At 38.1% G+C, this 25,510-nt stretch overlaps 1 protein-coding gene across 12 annotated transcripts in view; it reads left to right on the top strand.

Annotated features, from left to right (window-relative positions):
• The window catches only part of SUGCT (succinyl-CoA:glutarate-CoA transferase), a 336,110-nt gene that overhangs the window by 114,981 nt on the left and 195,619 nt on the right, over positions 1-25,510 (top strand). For 9 of the 12 annotated variants that reach the window (XR_012041116.1, XR_012041117.1, XR_012041119.1 and 6 more), the window contains 3 exons: positions 9,620-9,691; positions 10,216-10,299; positions 14,519-14,616. Coding sequence is in view for 8 of the 12 variants with exons in the window: in XM_072853549.1 (XP_072709650.1) it covers positions 9,620-9,691; positions 10,216-10,299; positions 14,519-14,616 (254 nt within the window). In the remaining 4 variants the exon portion in view is untranslated. The remainder of the gene's footprint in view (positions 1-9,619; positions 9,692-10,215; positions 10,300-14,518; positions 14,617-25,510) is intronic. The other 3 variants (XM_072853552.1, XM_072853550.1, XM_072853553.1) reach the window with 1 other exon arrangement.

The raw sequence follows: 25,510 nt of genomic DNA, 5'->3' as shown, positions 1-25,510 counted from the left end.
TGTTCAAAAAAATAGCTCTGCAGTGCCCTTTAAAATCAGTAAGCGTCTATTTTAATTCCCATATAAGTAGTAACTGGCTGCTGTCTGTATATATACTTAAATGTTGCTTGCTGTATAAGACCTTGTTTGCTTAATTTCAGCCTAACTGAATTTTTATGGCTATGCTATAAACCTCTTGAAAATAGTGGCTTAAATGGAAATGCTGACACAACATTAATTACACTGGCTCCAGTGTGATACTGTGATTAAAGTTTATTTATTTTGTGTGTGCGTGTCTGTGTGTGTGTAATTTAATTGTTGAAAAACTAATGAAAACTAATGTGGCAATGGAGAATGTGATTCTGTGCCTGATATTTTATTTTTCAATGGCAAGGAACAGTTTTAATGCCAGTTTACAATACCAGAGAACTTACTTTTAATTGAGGTGTAGTTTAGGTATTTAAAATTTTAGAAATATGGGAAAGTGACAAGCTTCCCACTTTAAAGCTGTTTACTGCTCTTCCAGGAGTTTTTAAATGGCTTTTTGGGTGGTGAGGCTAGATGTATATTGCATTCACATTAGAAAACAAAGAAAATGGTTTCATTTCCTTGCAGCATATGTTCTTTGAGATGATTGGGAGAAAAGTCTCATGTCTAAAAATAAGGGTATGCAATCCAAAGTTAACATTCATTGCACTATTGAATATGAAGTAACAGCTATGAAAGTATTTTTGGTAAATAGTATGCCCAACTGATACTTTTAGATTACAAATCTATATATTGCATCTAGTCAGTTGGGAAATGAACAGTGCAAAAGCCCCCTTCCATCATTTACCAGCAGTCCTGGCTAACTGGGGAGGTCCTTGGTGACTGGAGATTAGCTAATGTGACGCCCATCTTCAAGAAGGGCTGGAAGGAGGACCTGGGGAACTACAGGCCTGTCAGCCTGACCTCGGTACCGGGGAAGCTGATGGAGCAGATCATCCTGAGTGCTATCACATGGTATGTAGAGAATAACCAAGGGATCAAGCCCAGCCAGCATGGGTTCAGGAAAGGCAGGTCCTGCTTGACCAACCTGATCTCCTTCTACAACAAGGTGACCCGCCTAGTGGATGAGGGAAAGGCTGTGGATGTTGTCTATCTAGACTTCAGTAAAGCCTTTGACATGGTTTCCCACAGCATTCTTCTGGAGTAACTGGCTGCTCATGGCTTGGACGGGTGTACTCTTTGCTGGGTAAAGAACTGGCTGGATTGCTGGGCCCAAAGAATGGTGGTGAATGGAGTTTACTCCAGTTGGCGGCTGGTAACAAGTGGTGTTCCCCAGGGCTCTGTGTTGGGGCCAGTTCTGTTTAATATCTTTATCAATGATCTGGATGAGGGGATCGAGTGCACCCTCAGTAAGTTTGCAGACGACACCAGGTTGTGTGGGAGTGTTGATCTGCTTGAGGGTAGGAAGGCTCTGCAGAGGGACCTGGACAGGCTGGATCGATGGGCCGAGGCCAATTGTATGAGATTCAACAAGGCTAAGTGCAAGGTCCTGCACTTGGGCCACAGTAACCCCATGCAACGCTACAGGCTTGGGGAAGAGTGTCTGGAAAGCTGCCAGGCAGAGAAGGACCTGGGGGTGTTGGCTGACAGCTGCCTGAATATGAGCCAGCAGCGTGCCCAGGTGGCCAAGAAAGCCAATGGCATCCTGGCTTGTATCAAAAATGGTGTGGCCAGCAGGAGTAGGGAAGTGATTGTCCCCCTGTACTCGGCACTGGTGAGGCTGCACCTCGAATACTGTGTTCAGTTTTGGGCCCCTCACTACAAGAGAGACATTGAGGTGCTGGAGCGTGTCCAGAGAAGGGCAACAAATCTGGTGAAGGGTCTAGAGCACAAGTCTTGTGAGGAGTGGCTGAGGGAACTGGGGTTGTTTAGCTTGGAGAAGCGGAGGCTGAGGGGAGACCTTATTGCTCTCTAAAACTACCTGAAAGGAGGTTGTAGAGAGGTGGGGGTCGGTCTCTTCTCCCAGCTAACAAGTGATAGGACGAGAGGAAACGGCCTCAAGTTGTGCCAGGGGAGGTTTAGACTGGATATTAGGAAATTTTACTTCACTGAAAGGGTTATCAAGCATTGGAACAGGCTGCCCAGGGCAGTGGTTGAGTCGCCATCCCTGGAGGTATTTAAAAGATGTTTGGATGAGGTGCTTAGGGACATGGTATAGTGGTGGTCTGGGTAGTGTTAGGTTTATGGTTGGACTTAATGATCTTAAAGGTCTTTTCCAACCTATACGATTCTGTGATTCTGTAATATCATGTAACCAGAAGAAGAGTGAGTGAGAGAGGGATCCTGTCTCCAACCTATTTCTTAGGACAGTGAGCTGGGATTGGAGAGGCCTTGGTTGCAGTCTGTTCCCAGCAGATTATACTTCTCGCATTAGGCAACAACTGGATAAAAACATGACATGGTCTGGAGAGCAGAACTAGGCTGTCCTCCTTCCTGAGTGAGTGTTGAGAGTAATACACTATAATGCCAAGTGTAGATATATATCCCTGTCTGATGCTGTGATTTTGTGTTAACTTTGCTGCCCCTTTCAGTAAGGTGCATTCAGAGCACATTTAATGGTCCTTATCTGCTTTGCTCCTGGATCAGTTAGGCAAAGTCATTTTTTCTGTACTCACACATATATGGAACTTGAAGGTTGGTCAGAAAAATTGTCTAATGGATTGTGGGTTCTGTAGAAGTGCATGGTCTCCCTGGTTGGTAGTCTGTGGTGTGCTTGACATCAGTGCTGGTGTTCTGCCTCATCTCAGAGACCAAAGTAATCATTGCCAATCTTATCATAAACACCTTTCCCACAAGTTCATGGCATCCAGTCAAACTTCTCTTCTCTGCAAGAGTATTATTGCAGATATTCTTAATACTGATCTGTCTGGTAGGTGAAGTTGTAGGATATTATGTCCTGCAACATGGCAGTGAAGAGAGAGACAAGTAGTGTGGGTTGAGAAGATCGGAGGGAAAAAGTGAAATCTTTGTGTGGAATGCCCTTCTTCAGTTTGTTCAGTGAGAGCATTGAGCATTAATTCAGTCCATGAAATTTACATTTTTTATTTTTACTGTTTGCTTTCACTGGAAGAGAGTGCAAAGTAGGCAAATAGTTTCAAAGTGTGTGGTCTTTATGATGTATATGTATTGCTCAGAACTACCGCTGACCAAACTTCTTGGTCTTGTTCCCATTTGTTACAGTAATTAAATATTAAGTTGTTATGAAAGGATTGTGCCCTTCCCTTGAAAGAAAAAAGAATGTGGCTACTCCATGGTTCTGTGGCACAGCTAACGTTATTCAAACCAATGTGGAAAGGTAGAGAAATGATGTGCCAAGTTTATCCCATCTGGAAGGAATGTAACCGTTCTGGATCTGCAGCAAAACTGAGGATCTCCTACTCTTTAATGTATTTGCAAACCAGAGTTGGATAAGGTTGGAGAGAGAAAAAAATCAACATATGCTGTAGATAAATTTCGTTCGCAGGAGAAGAGAGCCTGTGTACAGGTCAGTCAAATCCTGAATACATCACCTTCTTAATTGCAGCCTTTAATCTACGTTAAGACTAGAGAATGCTTGTCCTTAAATGACCTTTGCATTGAATGGAATATCACACTGGAAACTTCAAAGTGTAATTGAAGACAAATTATGCAATAAATTAAAAGTAATATTGTAATTTTTCTGTGGTTCCAAGCCTGCAAGAGACCAGCTTCTCTCTTTGACCACACCCATTAATACCAGGGAAGTACTTCAAGCACATTAATGGAGACCTATGTATGGTCACATAGTGTTTTACTGAGTAATGATTTGCTGATTCTGTAAGTGAGTGAAGAGACTGCTGTAAATGGGAAGATGGAGGGGAGAGGAAGGAGTGGCATATGAAAATTAATCTCTTTTTAAAAAATGTTGGTGATATGTTTCAAAGCTTTGGTTGAAAATATTGGTTTAGCTTTTTCTGGTTTTATGTTTACAGACTTCTCAAGTAGGTGTCTTTGTTCTGCACTGTCCTGAGCTGGTCCCAAAGATTCCTTCAGCCTTCACACAAAGCTGCTTGCTCTTATGCCAACCTTGGGAAGGAGCTCAGAGGAGTGTTCTCCCTTTATGCCATTTGAGCGCTCCCTGTTGTGCTGACAAACACGTACCTTACAGAAATACTGTATCTAGCCTTTATAAAAGGATGGCATCTTTCCAGAATCTTAAGCAAGCTGCTTCATGATGCCAGTTGGAGCAATCAGCCTGTTGCTCTGTAAAACCAACAGCAGTTAGAAGGCATTCAAAAGTTACTACTCTTTAAGCCCTGCTCCAGAACTCACCAATACATAGTGAGTATCCGCAAGCCTTCAGCTGTTCCCCTCATAATCCATCATTGGATGCTTTTAGAGATGCTATGATTCAACTTTATGAATCAAAAGGTAGCGCCGTCTTCCAAGATACTTCAAATCCAAGGGTATCTAACATCAGCTATTCCCAGTGAAAAGGGATTGTAAGTGTCTTTACAGATCCCAATTGTTATTCACATAGGAACATCAGATAGGAAAACTTATAAAGACGAGTAATACACCCCCTTTACCATACCTGATGTAGTGCCAATCTTCCTCCAAGGGGAGGCCTGGAAGCTTTCAAATATTTTGATCATTGACTGCCATTATCAGTAAAGGGGCCAATATGGTAACTGGTAATTAAAATAATCAGTAGCTTGTTCATATAATTAAAGCTATTAACTTCTCCTAAATATGGAGTAATCCTCCAATTTCAAAAACCCAATGCTTGTTCTGTTGGTCTCTCCAAGTATTGTTTGGCCTCCAAATTCTTCTTCCTGAGAAGTCTCTGAAGAATTGACATCTAGTTTCTGCCTGGATGGCACCTGCATCCTTTGCATTTGACCTTGACAGTCCTTGTGGCACTGGGAAGCTGCCTACTAATGGTGATGGCTGGAAGCTATATTTCAGTGTGTGCTGGATTTGATCTGCCAATAGCTTTTGAGACTAGACCATAAAGTGCCCTCATTGTGCCCTCCCTCAACAGTGCTGATTTAGATTTAGATTTTTGAGGTGGAATGGGGAATGGAATGAGGCTGTCTGACCTGTTGTGCTCAAAGACTTGTGATCAGTGGCATGAAGTCCAGCTGGAGGCCAATCACTAGTGGCAACCCCAGGGATACACTGGGCCAGTACTGTTGAACATGGTCATTAGTGACCTGGATGATGGACAGAGTGCACCCTCAGCAAGTTTGCAAAATATACAAAACTGGGAAGAGTGGCTGATAGACCAGGTGGTTGTGCTGCCATTCGGAGGGACCTTGACAGACTGGAGAAATGGGCCAACAGGAACCTAATGAAATTCAGCAAAGGGAAATCTGAAGTCCTGCACATGGTAGGGAATAACCTCATGCATCAGTACAGATTGGGGGCTGACTGGCTGGAAAGCAGCTTTGCAGAAAAGGACGTGGAGGTCCTGGTGGACAAAAAATGGAACATGAGCCAGCAGTGTGCCCCTGTGACAAAGAGGGCATCCTGGTCTGTATTAGGAGGAACATTGCTAGCAGGTCAAGGGAGGTGATCCTTCCCCTCTGCTTAGGACCCGTGAGGATGAATAACCAGTGAATCCAGTTATGGGTCCACAACTGGGTCCACTGCTGGGGTTTGTAGGACAAGGATGTGCTCATACTGGCGCAGGTCCAGTGAAGGGCCATGAAAATAATTAAGGGCTTGGAGCATCTCTCATATGAGCAGAGGCTGAGAGAGCTGGGACTGTTTATCCTGAAGGACTGGAGAGGAGGCCCGAGGAGATCTTATGAATGTGTATGAATACCTGATGGATGGGAGTAAAGCATCACCATAGGCAGCAGCAGATGTTCTGGTTGTTTTGATTTCTGTGTTTTGGATTCAAATACTGAACACTGACCTGGACTTTTGATCATTTTATTGGAATTGGCATATCTTTTAAGTGGTCCCTTACATTTTAAAGTTTTGTTTGTGGAATCAACATGCAAATTGAAACATATGCAAAGATATTTATGTATGATTGATGATTGCCATAGCATATATAGGCTTAAAATTCATAAAGCAGGCAATAAATACAAGAGTTTGACCGTCTTTCATTAACACCGTCAAAGCTGGCAAATTTTGAAAGGCTATTGACTTAGAGCAGTGCAAAGACTGGCTAGTTTGGCCTCACATTATCTCAGCAAGTCTTTGTCTGCTCTGATAATAAACTGAGGTTAAGTTTGGCCTGCATCTGTATTGTATAGTCTATGTAGCATTTTTGGAGAACACTTGTAAACCACTTAGAACATTTCTGAAAGTGAATAGAATTTATACTCCATGTGTTTAGGGCGGTTAAAATGTTTCAGTACACAAAGTATCTCAGGTATACACAGTGTTCTATGATCGAATTCTGATTCGATCTCTGATTAAGACTCAGGAAAAGTGCTGAGTCTTAATGAGGTCCTGTAACATCCATTAGTCAGTGTGACGTGTTGATGCATGCACACTGGACTTTGAGATCTGGCTTTGAACACACATATGTTGATGTCATGTACTATATGTATCATTCAGTGTGAATTTACAGATTATCTTCCTAGAAACCCCTAAGCTTTTACACCATACTGAAAAGCTATGCCTTTGGATGCTATGCAATCTGTCTCTGCCTTTTCCATGAATAAGATGTGGATTAATTTTTTTGTCTGGTTTTTGTTTCTTGTCTTCACCGAGTGATGTCCTATTGCTCAGGATACCACATGGGAGTAGCAGGTTAAATTATGCTTGTTGTCTCAAGAACCTTATCAGAAGACCTCATTCTTCAGAAAAAGGGGAAGGGAAAAAAGACTTTTGCCTTGTGTGTGTAGTGCCTTTTATTGCACTAATGTGAAATGATTCGATGTGATGGACAGCAGTTTATCAAAACAAAATCTCATTAAGATCTGTTTGCGCTTTGCCCTTACTCTCCTTTGTATAATAAGATTGTGAAGCTTTCTGTGACCAGACAGTAACCTGTGGTAACCTGTAGTGTGCGTACAGTTATGGGTGATGAATAAAACCATTGTTATCACCCTTAAATGTTGGCATCGATATTGTGCTAATAACATTTGGAAGTTTCTGCTTTATCAGCAGCAATGACTGGCAAATAATCAGCTGTTTTGTAATGGGAAGCTTAAAATAGCAGCCAAAGACATTTGAGTTAAGCTTCATGGAAAAAGACACTGCTGCATTTATTATGATACCATTTTTGTTGTGTAAGGATGACATGACTGTTGTTTTAGCTTTTTAGACATACAATGCAATTAAGAATAATCAGTTTTCCCACACATTCCGCAAAGCAACTGAAGCACAAATGCTAATAACCAGGCCCTTAAATTTAGAGTGACTTCCGCTGCTGCATGGGCAGCCCACGGGTACAGATGCGTGTTTCATAGTGGTATGCAGCTATTGTGTGATTGCAGTCTTCTTACAGAGATGCTAGTCTCAAAAGAAGTTGCTGATAAATAGTAAACTCTTTAAGATTTGCCCATACTACCAATTTAAATATATTTTGGAGAGTGGAGGAAGAGCATCTGTATCTAAGTATATATGACATATATTGTAGGCTTTGCAATCTGTAATAGGCACCCAGACTAGAAGTTTAAAACAATGTGTAAAAGAATTTCTAATTTGTGTTTACTGGAAGTAGTAGGTGGTCGCACCAATAAAAACTATATTGTGTTACATATGCACACAGATACGTGTAAGTGTTTAGCTCATAATTTGTGTAAAATGTGTGTGGCTGGTTTTAGAATTCAGAGCATCAGCAAATACAGGTCAGGATTTGGGCAGGGTGTTCAGAAAACAGATCTTGCCTGTAACTAAAGGTAGTAAGTTTATATTGACAGTTTTAGTTCATCACTATTCCTACTAAAAGCCATTTATGTGTGTGTGGGGGGAAGTGTCTTACATATTCTTAGATCAGGCTCTGTTATGATTGTTTTAGACAGAAATCTGCATGAACATATATATCTAAAAAATGTCGATGCACTCATATACAACTTTCTTTTTTGTATTCTTTTCCCCATTTTTTTCTGTGCTCATTGCTTTCCTCGGTGTGAGTATGCAGTACCTTTATATTATGTATGCTTCTAGACTTTTATTGTATTGGGGCCAAGTCAGTGCAACTTTTTTTGCATGCTTGGGACTAAATGTTTGCTGAATTTCATCTTTGCTTGCTAAGAATCTTAGACTGACATGCTTAATTAAATGTGTGAAAAATAAACTGCTAAACTGTATCACTGACCAATACTATTTACCAGGAAATGAAACAAAATGAGAGCAAACAAGTGATATCCTAAGTAGGGTGTACACTTACTTGCATTTCAGTGGACATAATTTTCCATATCCAATTTTAAAGCTTTGACTACACCAAATGGTGAAAGAGTCTTAGTGTGGAAGTAGTTGTATTGGTATGAAAGATTGCAAGTTGGAATAGCATATTCCTGTTTGTAAACAAGAATAAGCCACAGTGGCATGAGAAGACTTTTTATTATTAAAGTGTTCCCACATGAGGGCTTATATTTGTGTGTTATTTTACCAAAATTTATAGTAAGAATTCACAGCTTTAGATCAGGGCATGAGAGCTCATAAAAAAATGTTTTCTGAGAATGGAAGATGAGTTTTGCTCTCTGCAAGAAAGTATCACAAGGCCTTGTCACCATTAGTGCACCAGCCTGTGCTGGCCGCTTGCACTGAAGTCAAATTAATAGCGAAAGAGTTTTTCCCAAATGCTTGGGAAAATTGTGGTTGTAACACGTATGACTGAAACTGCAGTTACATGCCCTTGTATAAGGAAGAGGTGTGGAGGAAAGGGGAATCTGTTTGCATTATCCAATTTCAGAAGATGCCCTGACACAATGGTAAAAATCGAGGATGATGCCAATTTTTTCTTTTTTCCAGTGAAAATTTAAGTGGAGATGATTTAGACTGAAATGAAAGGTGCTACGTCCTACCCAGTTAAATGTTCTATTCACCATGAAATGTGCCAGTAAGGCCACTGTAATGAAGTCAAAAGAAAAAAAATAAATCCTCAAAGCTGGAAAAGAAGTTCCATTTTCTCCAAGAGCTCAATCTTGAGACCACTGATCAAGGAGATAGCTTAATCTCCAGCTGAAGAGCTGGAAAGATGCAGCCTATCCCTTTCATCCCCATGAGAGTCCCTAACTTGTCATTGCTATTTGGCAATTTTTTTTTTTTTTGCATAGTTGGTCAGGGTCTGTGACACCTCAGTGCAGCTGTCTGCTCTCAGTCAGGCTAAGAGTGAAGCTGAATAAATAACTCCTGGCAAGTGTTATCCTGGTAAATCCTTCTCAGTCCCTGTGAGTGTGGGTCACAGTTGCAAAGTTTCAGGATGCCTCAAGACACATTTTCAGCAAATAAAATATTAACCAAGATAACTTCTCAACTCTAGAAAAATCAAAAGGTCCACATCCATCCTTGTGGATGACTTTGAGCCACTTTTATAGAACTAGAGATTGGATCTGAATGGAAATGTTTTAAGGAAGTAATTTGAACTTTATTTACAAGTTTTTGCTTAAATGTGCTAATATTTTATAGTTTAGTTACAGCTTATCACCTATCTTTGTTCTTCCAGGCTTTTAAGACCAAGGATGGCTACATCGTGGTGGGAGCTGGAAATGATCAGCAGTTTGTCACTGTGTGCAAGGTAATGGTGTGTTAGGTGACAGTACAGAAACATGTAATAGTTTCCATTCTGACTAGGAAAAAAATTACTGATTACTTCTTAATTCCCCTTTTTTGTGAAAATAAGTAGCGAGTATAAATTCTAACCCTGGGGTTCTGGCTGGTAGTTTAGGAGACTGATATGGGTTCTGTGCTTTGCCTCTGTATTCAGAACACCCCAATTCCCAAACTTGGGTGCTGAACCCCTTTTGAAGTCTGTGCAGCTGCACAGCTAATTAGCTAAAAAAATGAACAAGCTAACAACCTTCCAGTTCTGGAATGGTGAATGTCACGGAATTCACACTGGTGCCTTTTTCAGGAAGAAATGTGACACTTTCTCCACAAAATACGTGGTAGGCACAGCTATTAACAAAGCAAAGCTAGGGGATGGATGGTTCTTGTGCCACTTTAATCAGCAGCTGAATGCGTAGTCCTTTTGAACACTAGTATGTGCTGGTCTGTGCTCACAGAGAAACTTGCAGACTTCTTAGAAAAGAAATATTACAGGACTGTGGGCTGACTTCGGAGTGGTGCAGAGATACGACGTTGAAGAAAAAAATCTTCAAAGAGGACTGCTGTGTTCAAAATCTGGTATCTTCATTATTTTGAACTGAAGGGACATGACACTGGCAATTCTGTTTTCACAGATGGTAGCTTGGGAAGTTGTATAATAGTTTTGGATTTTTCATATACTCTTTTCTTGTTGTTTTAATACCTGGAATTGCTTTTCCCTAGACAGTGAATACATTTTAAAAGAGGAGTGGTTGTAGGGAAACAATTGTTCTTAAATAAAGTGTAGCAACATTCCAAACAAAAGACCCTAGTAACATGTAAGCTAGGACAAGAGGAGTTTTGCATATAGCATTAGACAGCATTTTTTAAAATGAGAGGTCTACATTTTTCCTGCCATTATGGTTTTTCTCTGGGAACTTGGATATTTAGCCTAAATTAATCACACTCTAAACGAGCTGGCAGCCTCAGGAAACTGAGCACTATTTTCCTCCATTTGTTCATGTCAGACATTTCACATTTCCATGGATGTTCACAACTAATAACTAGAATATGTAGTAAGAGGAGAGTGAAGTTGTGGTTCTCTCTTAGTGTAGTTTGGGCTACATATCCCCACCTTGCTATCTGGAGGGGTCTGGTTTCATTTGCTTGAATTGGCGCTCTCAGTAGGTAGCAAGTTAACCTCTTCAAAGTTTTCTCAGTGGGTTTTCTTCATACAGGTGTCCAACCATGATAATGTGGTCATTATCTTAACAGGAATGAAGATTAATGACTGAATAAGTGTCTACCTGCCACAACTCAGTTTTATCAAAGTCTCATAAGGGAAGTCTTTGCAGAAAGTCCTAGGACATAGCTGTGAATGTCTTCTTGGTGCTTTATCACCTGAAGAATTACGTACCAAATGCTGGTCTTCCTGCCATCCTTGAGTAAAGCAGAGCTGAAGATCTGGCTCAGTAGGTTCTGACACCATGGTGTGAGCTAGAAGGCACTAAAAATTCAGACCATGCATTCACCTCACTTCAGGGTGCAACTGAGAGACTGTGTGACTTGTTGCTACATACTCTGTAATCAGTGAGGAGTGAATGCTACTCCGGAAGACGAGGCAACATTTATACGATTGGTGTTACCTCAGAATCTGTAGGACTAAAATTGAGATGAATATTGGCCCTAGTCTGCAGGCTGATGTTTTTTTGTTTCATCATTATAAAGGTATTCTGGTATTTCTAGAATTGAAAGTAGGAGGTACAGAACATGGAAAAATGATGATTGCTCACATTTCAAAGGGATTAAAACCCCAGAAAAATAGTTCAAGTTTTGGGTAATGGTTAGATTTTTCTACAAACCAGTTATCACATTTGTTTTTAAAAAGAACGGTCTTTTTACCCTTATTGAGTTATTGTAGGTATAGATTTGGACCGTTAAATTGCCCAGAAATGGAGTGATGTGGAAGTCAGTGGAATGCTGTGAAACCCGATAGAGGTATGCTCTGTGCTAAGTCGAAGGTGATTTGGAACTTAAAACACCGTGAAGTGGGAGAGCCAATAAAGGAAGAGGACTTTATTACAGGAAGGCCTGCAATACCCTGGTGAACCTTTAGTAAATACAGAGACCACTAATTCAAATGTTGGAATTGCTAGTAGAGTACCTTTCTGAGATGAGCTGGTGCTAAAAATACAGCCTGTATGGAAGCTGTTGCCCTGAAGACACATATTCTAGAGAGGTAACAGCTGGCTCAAGCTGTAAACGATTGCAAACATTCTGCTTCAACCATATCTTTTCAGGCAAGCAGAAAGAAAAAACTGGAATAATTCACTGTGATATTGTCAAAATCAATGACAACTAACTGTAGCTTGTTTGGGGACTTGGATAATTGCAGGAAAACTTTGTAACACTGCTGGCTGAAGTGCATTTCATAGTGGTAAAGTGTTACAAAAGCACATCCTGATGTGTGCTGCTTCGGTCTAAATAGGAATACTGAGCAAGAGCCTTCAGAAGACAGCTTTTGTATACAGCAAAGGAGAGTACAAACAGGTTTGCTAGTGTTGGGGGACAAAATGCAGAGAGTGTAAACTCTGAATGTGCATCTTAGATCTTGAAGGAGGCCTAGAAATGGAGAACATCACTTTCATTCCAAGTGGTCACAGTGAAATAAAGAAAATAACATTGGCAGCATGATGCAGAAAGATGAATGGCACATTAATGAATAACTTCTCAAATGTGCATTTGTTAGTCACAAAAAAATTGAGAAGAACATATATAGACACGCAGCTTTACAACAGATGGACATTAAGTAAAAGCTGAAGTCAGTAACGTTAATTAAAACAGTAGAGTGAGCAACTCCATATGATAGTTTTTCATATAACTCATCAAAGGGAACCATAGTTTTCTGATTAATTTCTTGTTTTTTTAAGCTCTCTTAAATAAGTATTCACTATCATTTACTTTAAACAAACTTGCATGATTTTTTTCTCTAAAGCAATGATTTGTAACTCCAAAATAGAAGTATTAAAAAGAGGAGATAAGTTTAAGGGGGTACCAATATTATTGTTAAACTTTCAGATAGGAAAAGAGGAACATTTTCTAAAGCTAGACTATGATATGTTATGACTTTCATAAACTAGATTTTGTAAACATAGAAGGAAGAGAAAATATGCTGTGAATTAAGTGTTGATGGAAGATGCTAGATTGATGTTTTATGTTACCTTGCAGATAAAAATCTGTAGAAAAGTTATGTAATATGGTCATTGTTCTAACATAACATGCTGATACCTTGGTTTCCATGCTTAGTTTTGTCACTCTAGGTGACAACTATGTCAAAGGTGACTATCGGTTTTGAAAATCTCTAAATATCTGTTGAAAGAATACCTATTTTGCTGATGGTTTTAAGTCGTCAACAGCTATTCATTTGGAAGGGAAGCTGTATTCATATTCACTCCAGCAAAGTGAGGAGCTGTTAAATGATAGCAGCCTTGGTCTGAACCAATCTCAGAGGAATTAGTAGAATTTTAGGTTTGAGGCAAGTATCAGAGAGATTGACACCAATCTATGTACCACTTACATGTGGTAGTATGTAGGCATATGGATTCAAGGAGTGACTGAACATGTTAATAAAACAAAAATCCATTGAGGATTGCTAAATGCATAGAAAACAGCTCCAACTCAGAAATGCCCTAATCTAAAGATGGCTGGAGTTTGGATGAATATTAAGGAAGTATCATATGTACTCACCTTGTTCTTAAGCTCTTCCTAAGCATCAGCACTCAGCCACAGGCAGAGATAGGATGATGGGCTACAGGGACTTCAGCTTTGAGCCAGTACTGGTTTTTTTGTAAGCCATCTTGGAAATGGCCTTGTAAAAAAAATGTAGTGTGTTTAGAATGATTATAAGACTCATCATAAGTAAAATTGATCTTGAGTGTGTGTTAGTGAGTAAAAATACATGAAGAATACGTGACAGCCTCTTTCTTTGTAAGCTTCTATTCTGCCTTCCTCTGTAGCTGATGTTATTGGGATATATTTTATTAAATTTGGGAAGTGCAACTCATTCTGTTTATTTATGTTCTAGATAAATACATTGTGGCATGAATAGATAAATTATATAGTAAGTATTGATTGTCCACACAGCTACTCTGTCTCATAAATGCCTCTACAAAATTCTAAGACTCATTCTCCACATTTAATTCCCTTTATAGTATAATTCACATTGTCTTTGCATGATGGTTAAATTTCTAATGTGCCAGGTGGGAGTTACAGACAGAAGATACATTTCTCCTTTCTTGGAGGATATACCACCAATTTTCTTTATTAATTATTTTGGAAGAAATCATAAAGAAAAACTATGACATTTCAATAGAAAAACACCTTTTCATAATTTTTGCCTTTTTGACAGAAATTACTGAAGTGGAAAGAAATATTCTTAGACATAGCTTTTCTCAGTGTAGCATATGAAGTACAGTCATATTTCTTTTTCTGTGACATATAACTTAGTGCAGGATAATCCCACGGATCTCTCCAACCTCACGGTAATAACTTACAAACTTCTACAATAAGAATTTCTCCTAGCTAATGGTGAAAGCTGTCAACTAAGATTTGGATCTTCAGTTTAATTTCTGTCTTTTTCTGTATTGTTATGTAACATTAACCAGGAGGCATTATCTTTTCTTAATTTCCTAATCTATATTAAAAGATTAACGAGAAGTAGGGATTTTTGGAAAGCTATCTTAAATCGGTAATGAATTTCCTTAGCTATATAAATATCTCCTGCAAAGCACATTTCTTACTCACCTTTATTTTTACTTAGATCCTGAATTTGCCTGAAGTTAGTAAGGATTCCAGATACAAAACTAATACACTCAGAGTCCAGAACAGAAAAGAACTTATTGACATATTGTCAACCCGGTAAGTTAATTAAAAGGAAGGAAATGACATTTAATCTGTTAATGCAAATAGTCATGTATAAGAAGCTCTCATCATGTGAAAATTTTACTTTACTCTTTTGAGATAGCTTTTTTTTTTTTTTTTTTTTTTAAAAAAAGCTTACTGAGAACACTTACTGATGTTAAATATACTGCCTTTTGCACACAGACTATGGTGTGGACTAGCAAGAAGCCAGACCACAGATTTAAGTTTTCAGAAAGCATTTTAACTTATTTTTAACCATTAACTTGAATTTTAGTGAAACAGCCAGTGCTTTCTGCTTTCCTGGATGAATGTAACTCCTGGAAATAAAATGCTTGCAGCACCGTTTGCTTTTTCTGTGACTGGGACTTTAAAGTTTTTACTGAGAGTTGCTGTATCCAAGGGAGTTCCACTTGATGCTACTCCCTCAATGATGGTTTTATATTGTGGTACTGTGTTCCCCAAATTCTTCCTGGGTCAATCCTTTTGAAATCAAAAGGATATGTGCTTAGTATTCTACATGGGAATCATCCTATTAAATACCTTAATTAAAAATTATTTAAGAGGAAGCTCAGGAACCCTTTATTTGAGAGACAAAAATAGCTTAGTTATCTTCCTCTTTCTGTTTGAGAAGGCCTTATTTCTGTGGAGTGCTCTTCTGTTTAATGGAGAGGATGATAAATTTATATAACATAAGGAAAAAAAAAAAAAAATCTGGGTGAAGCTATCCAAAGGTGGCTTCAGCAACGCTTCATACTTCAGGGGATGAGCAGAAAAGGCAGTATATCTACTGTTGTCAATGATTCAAGAAAAGTCACACTATCGTTTTGACACTTGGCCTGTATGAGTCTTTGTCAACAACTGTGTAACAATTATCATTCAAGCAATTTTTTTTTTTTTTTTTTTTTTTTTAGGAGCATTAAGTCAGATGCCTCCCCTTTTCATTCCATCTGAGAAAAGTGTTTCAATAGCACACCCCTCCCCCTCCTCTCAACCCCACACATTTTTTGGATATTGAGAACCAGAATCACCTTGCATTAAAGACAGTAGAGAGTGATTTTGCCTCTTCCTGTTGCAATTGCACTTTTGTCTCTGTCTGACCTGTCCATTTTCAGGTGTCCTGCCCCCGATGAAATACTGAAGTACCAGGTCACTTTGCATTTTCAAATAATTATGGTACAACTGTTCATGATGAACTTTTGGAACTCATCTTTACTTGCCTTCCTATAACAAATGTATTGTGATAGCACAGATGAACCCACTCTTCCTGTAAGTTTTAAGCCCTTGAAAGAGAACAGTTATCTTTTGACCTACTTTTGAGCTCTTACATTCTTGACACTTAATCTTAGATTCAAAGTTGATTCATGTTGACTTATTACTTGGAGTTCATTTCATTTAATAGGGCCTTTATCTGATGTACTCTGGTATCTTATGAGAGTGCTGTTTTGCCATACACAGATCAACTACTTAATAGCTTGTTGCTTGTGTTTAATTTCGAATGCACGTTGTTTTTTATGGGCAATATCTGAATAAGAAGATAAAGTTCAAGGAACAGTTGTTCTTTGACTCAGTCACCAGAATTCAAATTTGTTTTTATATCTGTAGCTATTAGTTCATCAGATTACCTCATTGCTCTATCAATTACTTCTTTATGTCTTTTTTTGTCAGAGTTTATGTTCTGTTTTATTAGCATCATTTAGGCTGAATTTCTGTGTCATTTATATACAAGTATGTGACTGTATACACACTTGGAGTAGTCGTTTCCGATAGTATTCTGTTATGTCATATTATTGTGAATTCATCTGGCATTCAGTTTTAAAACACTAACTGTAACAAACACCTTTGGCATTCTAATGGAGGTCAAATATGTTTCCATACACATTCCATGGTAACTTTGCTTTTATTCACTAATGCACAGTTGTTTGTGAAATTATATGGGGTTAATTTTTGAAGTTACTTAGAGAATTAAATGAATAGTTTCTCAGTGCTGAAAAATGTCAACCCTTGAGAAATGAAGGGAAACGACAAAATAGTAATGGCAGAATTTCACTGAAAAATACCTTAATTAAATCACTGATTGCTTGATAGTATTGCAGCTTCCGGCACATGGAAAATATAAACTTAAGGTGCATTAGTTGGAAAGAAACACCTGCGGACCCTCCCATTCACTCACTATATGTACACTGCTATCCGACTCACAATGAATTTGCGGAGACATGAGCTAGAGCAGCTTAGAAGAGTTGTGATTTTCTTGACATGGGTTCTACTATAGTCACTTTTGTTGAGATGAGCCCCTCCTTTGTGTGGTGGAAGGCAAAAAGAAACGTAAGTCTAGGATCTAGTCAGGCTGTTCATCCATGTCTGATTTTGATGCTGTGCCAGGCAGGTTTCATACAACTTGAGGCAGCTTTTTTCCAGTTATGTTGCAATGGAAAAAGTCAGCAAACTTGTTTGGTGTGCCAGGCTGAGCAGTAAAAAGCAGGTAGAAATTTGCATCTATGTATAGGAATCTGGTGATTACTAAATGTTCCTTCTCTTTTGTACATGCTTGGAAACCTAAATGAGAATTATGGTCCTCTAGTGGAATCCTTTGAGAGTGTTGCTGCTGCTAAGGCCTGTGAAAAGATTCACAGATATGGTCTGTGTCTCAACATCTCAACAGTGATTACAGTGAACTAGAAGCACATGAGAGGAAACACATAGTTGTGTTTCCTTCTTTTTCCCCCAACCTCTTTTGCTGCCATTTTCAGTTTATACATCCTTTGGGTTCCACTAAGTCATTGGTATTTTAAGCACCATTTGTATGGCAGATACTTGGTACTCTGCAGTTGCTTGCATATATCACTGCTGTTGCACACTACCCATATGCATACTTTTTTTACAAGCTGTTGATGCTGTTATAATCTTACTGAGTTGAGGTCCCACCAGAGCCTAGGGTAGGCTTCCATTGACCTGTCCCCTTCCATTGACCTGACATCTAATCTGTCCGCTTCCTCTTATCTCTTTTGAACTATTTCCAGAGGTATGACTTACCTTTTCTTTTCCTATTTTTCTTAATTTTCAAAATGTACTAACTGCAATTCATGTCTAACTTCTGAGCACTTAGTAAGTGCAGGAAGAAGGATTGTTAGCCTCCTCCTCTTAAGGACAAGGATTTCCCAGGTTTTATTTAGGAATAGAAGGAGATGTTCAGACCTACTCAAAGGGTCAGGAACTCCCTGAAGTCTTAAGCGTTTAATTCACTGCATGTGTGGAGCTGAAATTTTTAAAAACATCTGAACTCTGAATACCAATGAGACAGTTGATGCCTTTCATTTGCTAGGGTAAATGTTAAGCAATTGAGACTCTGGCCACAGGTTTATTCTATATGCATGCGCAAAAGAAACATTGGTACAATCGGTCAATGTTAAGGAATGCTGTTTTTTTAAAAAAGGCCATATCTTGGGAATTCTTGACTCAAATGACCTCTAATTTAGATCAATAATTCTACTCACCACCTGCAGTAACCATGCCAGATTTCAAGGCAGTTAGATAAGCATGGGGATTATATAGCACTTAGAAGAAATTGACCTTTAAACAGAAGACTTTTCAGAAAGGTGTGAAATGACCTGTTCATCACAGTTGGATGTTTTGAGCTGAGTGAGAATACACGATGGAGATGTATATGGCTTGAGATATAAATGTAGCTTGAAACAACAGCTCTGAGAGGTGTGAATTGCTCCATTCATTTCAGAAAGAATTTTCTCATCCTCTCTCTTTCCTGACAGAAATGAAGAGTGAAGCACATCTGTCCTTAGTTCTTCACCCCAGTTTGCTGTCTGCTGACAACATCTCAACTCCCTCTGTAGAGTACACATGAAAGGAAAGAGAGAGGGGGAGAGCAGGTAGGGGAGGATAAATTCACATATCCACAGAGATTGTCAGATCTTAATAAAAGGGACTGGAAGGTAGGCCACTCTGGAGTGGTATGCTGCTTCCAAGAGACCCAGCTCTCGTACTGGGGCAAGAGGAGGGAATTACAGAAAGCTGGCCCAGACATCTGGAGAGGGGGAGTATTTTTCAGTTCCATCTTCTATGGGGAAATAAGTACAATGCTGCAAGGATCACTAGGTCATAGGATATTCACAGGGAAGAAGAATATAGGCCTATAGGGTATTTTGTACTTGTTTTGCTACTGGTGGTGTTATCCCTTTCCCATCTCTGGTCCTCTTCCTGCTATGCTCTTTTTGTCCTGTCCCCATCATCTTCCTCCACTTCCTATGGCTCCCCCAGCTTCTTATTTCCTCTTTCTCCTCCCACTGCTGACATCTGCACATCTACTGTGTTCGCTTTACAAAAAAGGAAGTTTCGGTGCCTTCTGTATCTTCCTCTTTATTTAGGTGACATTTTCCCCAAATGACAACAAAGCAGAACTCTGACAAAAGCAAATTGCCTCTGAATGCTTTCCTTTCTTGGGTGTGTGCCAAGAGTCAAATTTAAAATGACCCTACCTGGGTGGAGGTCAGGTTCAATGGCTACTACAGAGGCCCCTGAGACTCCCAGCTCATGTGAGAACTGACAGATTACAGAGCGCTCTGGTTTTTATGTTTCCAGTGGAAACCTCTGGTTTGTGAGTTAGATGAATATCTGTCCATGAGAACTAAGTTTTAATTGTTGCTCCGTTCTCCCGCACCTCCCTTCTACTTTTACCTTTGCTTCCTCTGGAACAGAATAGTACTAGGCACAATGTGGATTATTTTATATGTGTGTAAATATACATACATATGTGCATACATATGTCAAGACATACGTATATAGTGTGTGCATGTAATTTGAGATGCATCTGTGCAAAAGCTGGTATGATGCCAGTTTTAAGGGAAGCTGCTTTGGGGAAGGGGCTTAATCTGTTGACCTCCTTCTTCAAATTACTCCAGAAGTTGAATGTTAATCCTACCCTGCACCTCAGTAATGTAGATTAATTTTAAGACAGTGCAGCTAAATGTGTAATCCAAGGTACTTCAGGAAAATAACCTGTAAGTGGAACAGAGTGTGTGGGGTTGTATGAGTACAGGAGGAAGGGGAATAGCAGACATGCCATCAGCCTTTAAAGTGAAGCAGCTCACATAATGAAGAACACATAAATTCATCATGATTAGTGCTCCTGCAGCTATAGCTAAATTATTGTAGACTTAAAATCAGAAGTGTTAGGGCTGGAAACAATTCAGAGTGGAACTGCTATTCCTAGCTCTTACATTTTAAAGCGTTCTTGACTGTGCACCACAGCTGCATGTTGCATATGTAAGTATGAGGGGAAAAGGAATGAGCAGGAAGGAAGCCACAGAGGAACCTGATCCTGAGTTAATGAGATCTTTGCTAAATTGTTTCCACCTAGTAACAGAAGAGGAGGGCACCTAAAGGGGAAAGTGTATTGTAAAATGTTTAATTTGCCTGATGAGGAGCACTGTTAAATTCACACTTGTTGAGACACACTCAGTCTCTGTAAATCTCCTTCCCCATCCCCACCATTTCTTTTTCTAAACCAAGAGCCTTGCAGACTGAAGTCACTGTTGATAACATTACAGGAATGAGCATTTGGTTGTTTACTGCTTCAGCAAGACAGGTATCTGAAGTTTGAAACATATTTGACTTCAATGTGGCACAGCTGGTGAGGTTTACTTTCCCCAGTCATCTACCTCACCATCAGTGCATAGATGGTTGAGCTGTGTGGGCATCAGCTACCAAACTGCTACAGTTTGCTTTAAAACGCTTTGTTTTAAGTTGTTATTAGTTTTATGTTGACTTCTATGTGTGCCACTGAGAGAGATCCAAAATGTCTCAAACATCAGATTTTTGGACTAGGTAAGCTAATGTATATTTTCTGTGTTCTTTTCTCACCATTTAATAAGCCTCTAAGCATTTTCATACATAAGTGTGAAGTTCAAGATGATTCCTGAAGAACTTGCTATCTTTTTTCTGGTGACGTGCATTACAACCTACAAGGCTGCTGAAATCAAGGAACATATCTTCACTGATTTTTGAATGAGCTTTTAGACCTGACCCTTGTTAGCTCTTGACTCCCTTTGAGTAGTTAAAAGAACAGCAACAAAATCAATATAGCTTTCCATTATTCTCAATGTGCTTTTACTGATGTGTGGTTATCTAGCTGATTTTTAGTTAATTTGTACTTCCTTTGTCATAACTATAGAAGTTACAGTCCTTTTGCTTACTTGAGAAAAAGAGAGGAAGGCTTAGGAAAAGGAGTACATTTCTAATGTGCATAGTCTAACATTATCTGAATCCAAAAAGAACTAGTTCTGGAACATGCCAGATTTTACTACTCGGGAGCCATAAGAAACACATTTTACAATATGGATGTGTTTCCCTCCCTCTGGTATGCTATTCTTTAAAAGTCATATATGATTTTAAAACAGCATGCAAAACTTTATAAAGGAACATGAATGTCTGTTAATCTCTAGCACAAATTCTGCACGTAAAGGTGAAGGTTTATTAATAGTTCTATTAAACTGGTAACAATATTTAAAGTATGCAGAAATTTAAAACAAGTTTTCAGGGTGGATTTGTGGTACCTACAAATATCTGAACTGTACTTTATGTAGCTACCACTTACAATCTACTATATGTGACATCTTTTAAAGTAGTTGACATATCCATCAGCAAAACATGTAAGTACAATCATGTTGATCCCAGAGACTTTAAGGGTATGTTGTGGTTTGCTGAGTGGTTGGTCAGTAACCAAGAGGAGACTAATTAGACACTAACACAGAGATGCTTACAGACTATTGAGTAAATACTATAGTATTCATTTTGAAAACTCTAATTGTGTATTTACTATACACTAAGGGATAATGATCCATTATTTGAATTTTCCAAATAAATTTTTTTCTGTGACTTTTATTTTGTATAGTGTCTTCCATAGATGCTACTGCAAGAAACTGTACAAACAATTTTACTGCGTTAACTACCATTAAAGAGATGACTAGTAGTGAAGAGAGAAAATATTGTAGATACTTGAAAGTAAACAGACTGTTGATAGAACAAACCAATGCAAAAACCATAATGCAAACTTGGGTTGTGCTAGAAAACACAAGAATGCTATTGTGGACTTTAGCAAGAACAGAGAAGGGTTTTGTGATTGACTGCACGTAAAAAACTATTACTAATCCTAGATGTTGCTGTTCCATCTGCATTTGGTAGCTGTCCAAATGACTTCTCTAAATTAATTGCTGTAAGCTTTCCATAGAAAAGAGCAGTATTTTGCTTCAGTAGTTCTTCTAAACTTACTTTGTGTGGAATTGGATGGTTTTATCCATTAGAGAAACGTGGATGCCCTTCCACATAGGATGTAGCAATGATTGAAGGTTTCCTAGGAAACATGGAAAATGGGATATATGCAAAGAATGCACACAAAGTGGATTCATTCACGCTTTAGAAGTCTTTATTTCATTGAAAGACAGAATATTTGCTGAAAAAGAAACAAAGTTTACATTAATAATTAACAGGATGAGAATCAGTACATTGTAATAGAACTCAGGTATGTTTCTAACTCATTAAAGCCATTTCATCCAACTTGTGCAAGTCAAGCAGACACTCTCTTTCTTTTTTGCAATTAATGATCCATTCTCCCTTTTTTTAAATTAGAATTTGTTAGAAAGCAGAAGGGGATTTAGGTCATGCTTTTTAAGAAGCAAAACTACACTTGTAGTTTGTGTAAGGAAATAAGGTGTAAGCCCTTTTTATTTGATAATTAATTTTTGGAGTTTTGGAGGGTATTTCTTGTGCTGTAATGTTTTTTGATTAATTTACTGAGTGTATAGTTTAAATTTAGCGTTTTCCATTTAATGGTGCCTGCTAGATTTACGAATTGAGGAAAAATACATTTAGTTGGATTTTTTCCCATGAAATAACATTTAAATTAGTTCAGCTCATGCTACGCTTTCTATTCTTATAATGTTTTAAGCATGAAATATCTTAAAAGTTTCAGAATCTGATGTCTTGTTTCAATATTGCAACTTCAGTAGCTTCATGAGTGCTGTGTAATTAAGTGCAGAGAAGGCTTAGAGTACTGCTTAAAATGCAAATAAGACATCATGGAGACTACTAACTCTTTTAGTGAAGTAAGCCTTAGTACAGACTTTGCAGTAAAGGTCCTAGCAATGGTTTTGTTCTCCATTGGGGTACATATCCTTCTTTTTTTCAGAGGTGTTTTCAGAAAGACCCTGCATTCAAGCTTCATACCACAGACTAGTACAGTAAAAAGTAAATTCTTTTGAACTTCTAAAATACTGGTAATAATTGTAGAAAGCTAAGCTACAAATTTAAAATTATTCTAGAAATAAATCATAGATAATTTAAATGACGTTTATGTGATTATATCTATAGCAGATGGAGCATTTTAGAGGGAAAAGGTACTCATCTGGAAATATATGAAGCTGTAGTGTGAATCACGTGGTTGAGCTCTCCTGCAGTCACTGAGTATCATTGAGGCTCCATGGACAGATAAAGATTCATTTGCAAGTGTCATGCTTCAGAGTTCAGATGCTGTACAGTTTTGGATGTTTTTTTACTAGCTTAAGTTTGGAAGATGGACCATTGTTTAGCCATGTATGAGTTTCCATCAGTGATTTTATTTATATATGCATAAAAAAATTACTTTTTTCCCCACTGAAAGACAGAAAATGACATTGTAAATTTTTCAGTTAAGAAAAGGAAATTATATACCAAGTAGGATATTTATAAAAGGCAATATCAAAGCATAGAAAAATGTTTTAAAATAAGTATTAGGGGGAAACAGATTGGCCAGGCCTTGTAAATTCCTGCTGGTAGAGCTTTTCATTTTCAGGAGAGAATTTCAGTCTTTTACTTCTCTTGGAAGTTTTTGTTGAAGGTCTTTACTTGATATTTTGGAGTGCTGAGCATGATATCACTTGATACCTAGCAACCTAAACATCAGCCCTTTGCTATAAGGAAAGCTTATGGTATTTGTTTGTGTAAGTGTTATTAAAAATTATATTTAGATGGAGGGAATGATACTACAGGTTAGCAAAAAAAAAAAAAAAAAAAATTCAAAGTTTGTGCAGCTTGTGCAGCTGACGTTACAGAGGTAAACTTGGGCATTTTTTATCCACGCCTTATATTTTATCTAATTTTGAAACAATATTTCTCCCTTAATGCTGTACAACAGATATTGAAATATATAAAACACAACTGAATGAACGAAATAGCTGCATGCTGTTGCTCAAAATATGAATAATAGACCTTTATTGGCAGTGGTGATGTTCTGTTTTTAAACAGTTTGCTTAACAATATGCTCTCAACAGCCTCTTTTTACCACAAATAAAGGAAGCTATTCTACATCAGATTTAGGTCAAGAGTTTCAATTTCAAGAGACAATGCTGTCTGTCTCTTTTGAGGGTGATAGAATGTAGGATATTACATCTTTGACTGAGTTTAAAGCTTTTAGGAATTCTCTCCAACCACCAATAAATAAATTAATAATAAGACTAAGACAATTGTTAGGTCCATTCAAAACAAGTATTTATTAAAACAGAACACCACTTGTTTTCTACAAAATTGTGGTAATTTTTTTTGTATGTTACATAGGAAGGAAAAATCTAAGCAGAAGCTAAAATTTCAGAAATTCATACACCCCATAGAGATTTTGCAAAACATGCACTCACTTCACTATATATTGAGTCACTCTTAATAATGTTACTGAAGAAGAAAGTATATCTTGAAAATTACTCAGATTTACCATGACATCAGGCAGTAGCATACCGATTATGCAGATGTAGATAATTGATACTCCTGTTGAAGAGACTTCATTTTCAGACTGTTCTTTAAATCCAGAAGTTGTTTGTTTTTTTAAAATTAGGAGAGTATTTATAAACTCTTTCTTAAAAAGAAGTACAAGGAACATAACATAGCAGGGCTGATTCACTACTAATAGATCAAGGGAATGATGATACAAATATTAAGAATTTCAATAATTTCTTAGTGATGGTCTTCAGCACCAAAGTTACCATGCTGAGTCCAAGAGTCCTCTTGTAGATGTGCTGTCTTTTGTTAGAAATGAGATAGTAGTGGAGGTTGAGATGTCAGAAAAAGTAGTAGCTGAAAAAAGCTTTTAATTTATAAAAAGGGAGTTAGTGGGTCATGAATTGTGAAGCATCTCAGGAGGGAAGTGGCTCAGTCGCTAGCAGAGAATCAGCATAGTTTTGTGTAAATAGTACTAATAACTGATTGGAAACAGTCTATGGTGTGAATCATATTTACACTGTGCAGCAGTTTGAGCCCCAAACCTTAGTAATAGAAGGCTATGAATAACAAGAATATACAAATTATGAAAATTGTTGCCAAACAGAGAGTACTGAAGGGAAATACAACTTATATTTTAGATTAAAATCATGCTTTCCTAATGGCTGCAATCACTGAGGAAGGAAGGTTATCTATCTCTATAGTTACCTATTTTCGCCAGTTTTCTATGATGTACCTGGTTCTAGGTATAGTCAGCAATAGAGTACTAAATTAGATGGACCCTAGATGTGTCCAAGAATGACATTATGGCTGACTACACCTTTACCATGAAATAACTTTAATATTCAATGAAGTGGATAACCGAACAGTGCAAGAGTCTTATAGCTGTTTTCTTTGGAAGTGATGCTTCATTATGCTTAATTTCTTCAGAAGTGATGCTTCATTTCATAATATGTTTTGCACTTTCAAAGTCTTATTCTGATTTTTTGTCTATTATTGCTCCTTCCATTTCTACTAGTATTATTTGTTAACTTCACATGTATTCAGCAGGAGTAAAGCTTCTATTTCTGAGGAAGAGCAGTGCAAAACTTGTGCATTTTCCTATTTATTTAGAGTGCAAAATGCATTAAGTATCAGGATT

This window comes from Ciconia boyciana, chromosome 2 (assembly GCF_034638445.1).
Source record: "Ciconia boyciana chromosome 2, ASM3463844v1, whole genome shotgun sequence".
Taxonomy (NCBI): domain Eukaryota; kingdom Metazoa; phylum Chordata; class Aves; order Ciconiiformes; family Ciconiidae; genus Ciconia; species Ciconia boyciana.
This window is presented reverse-complemented; position numbering and strand designations above follow the sequence as displayed.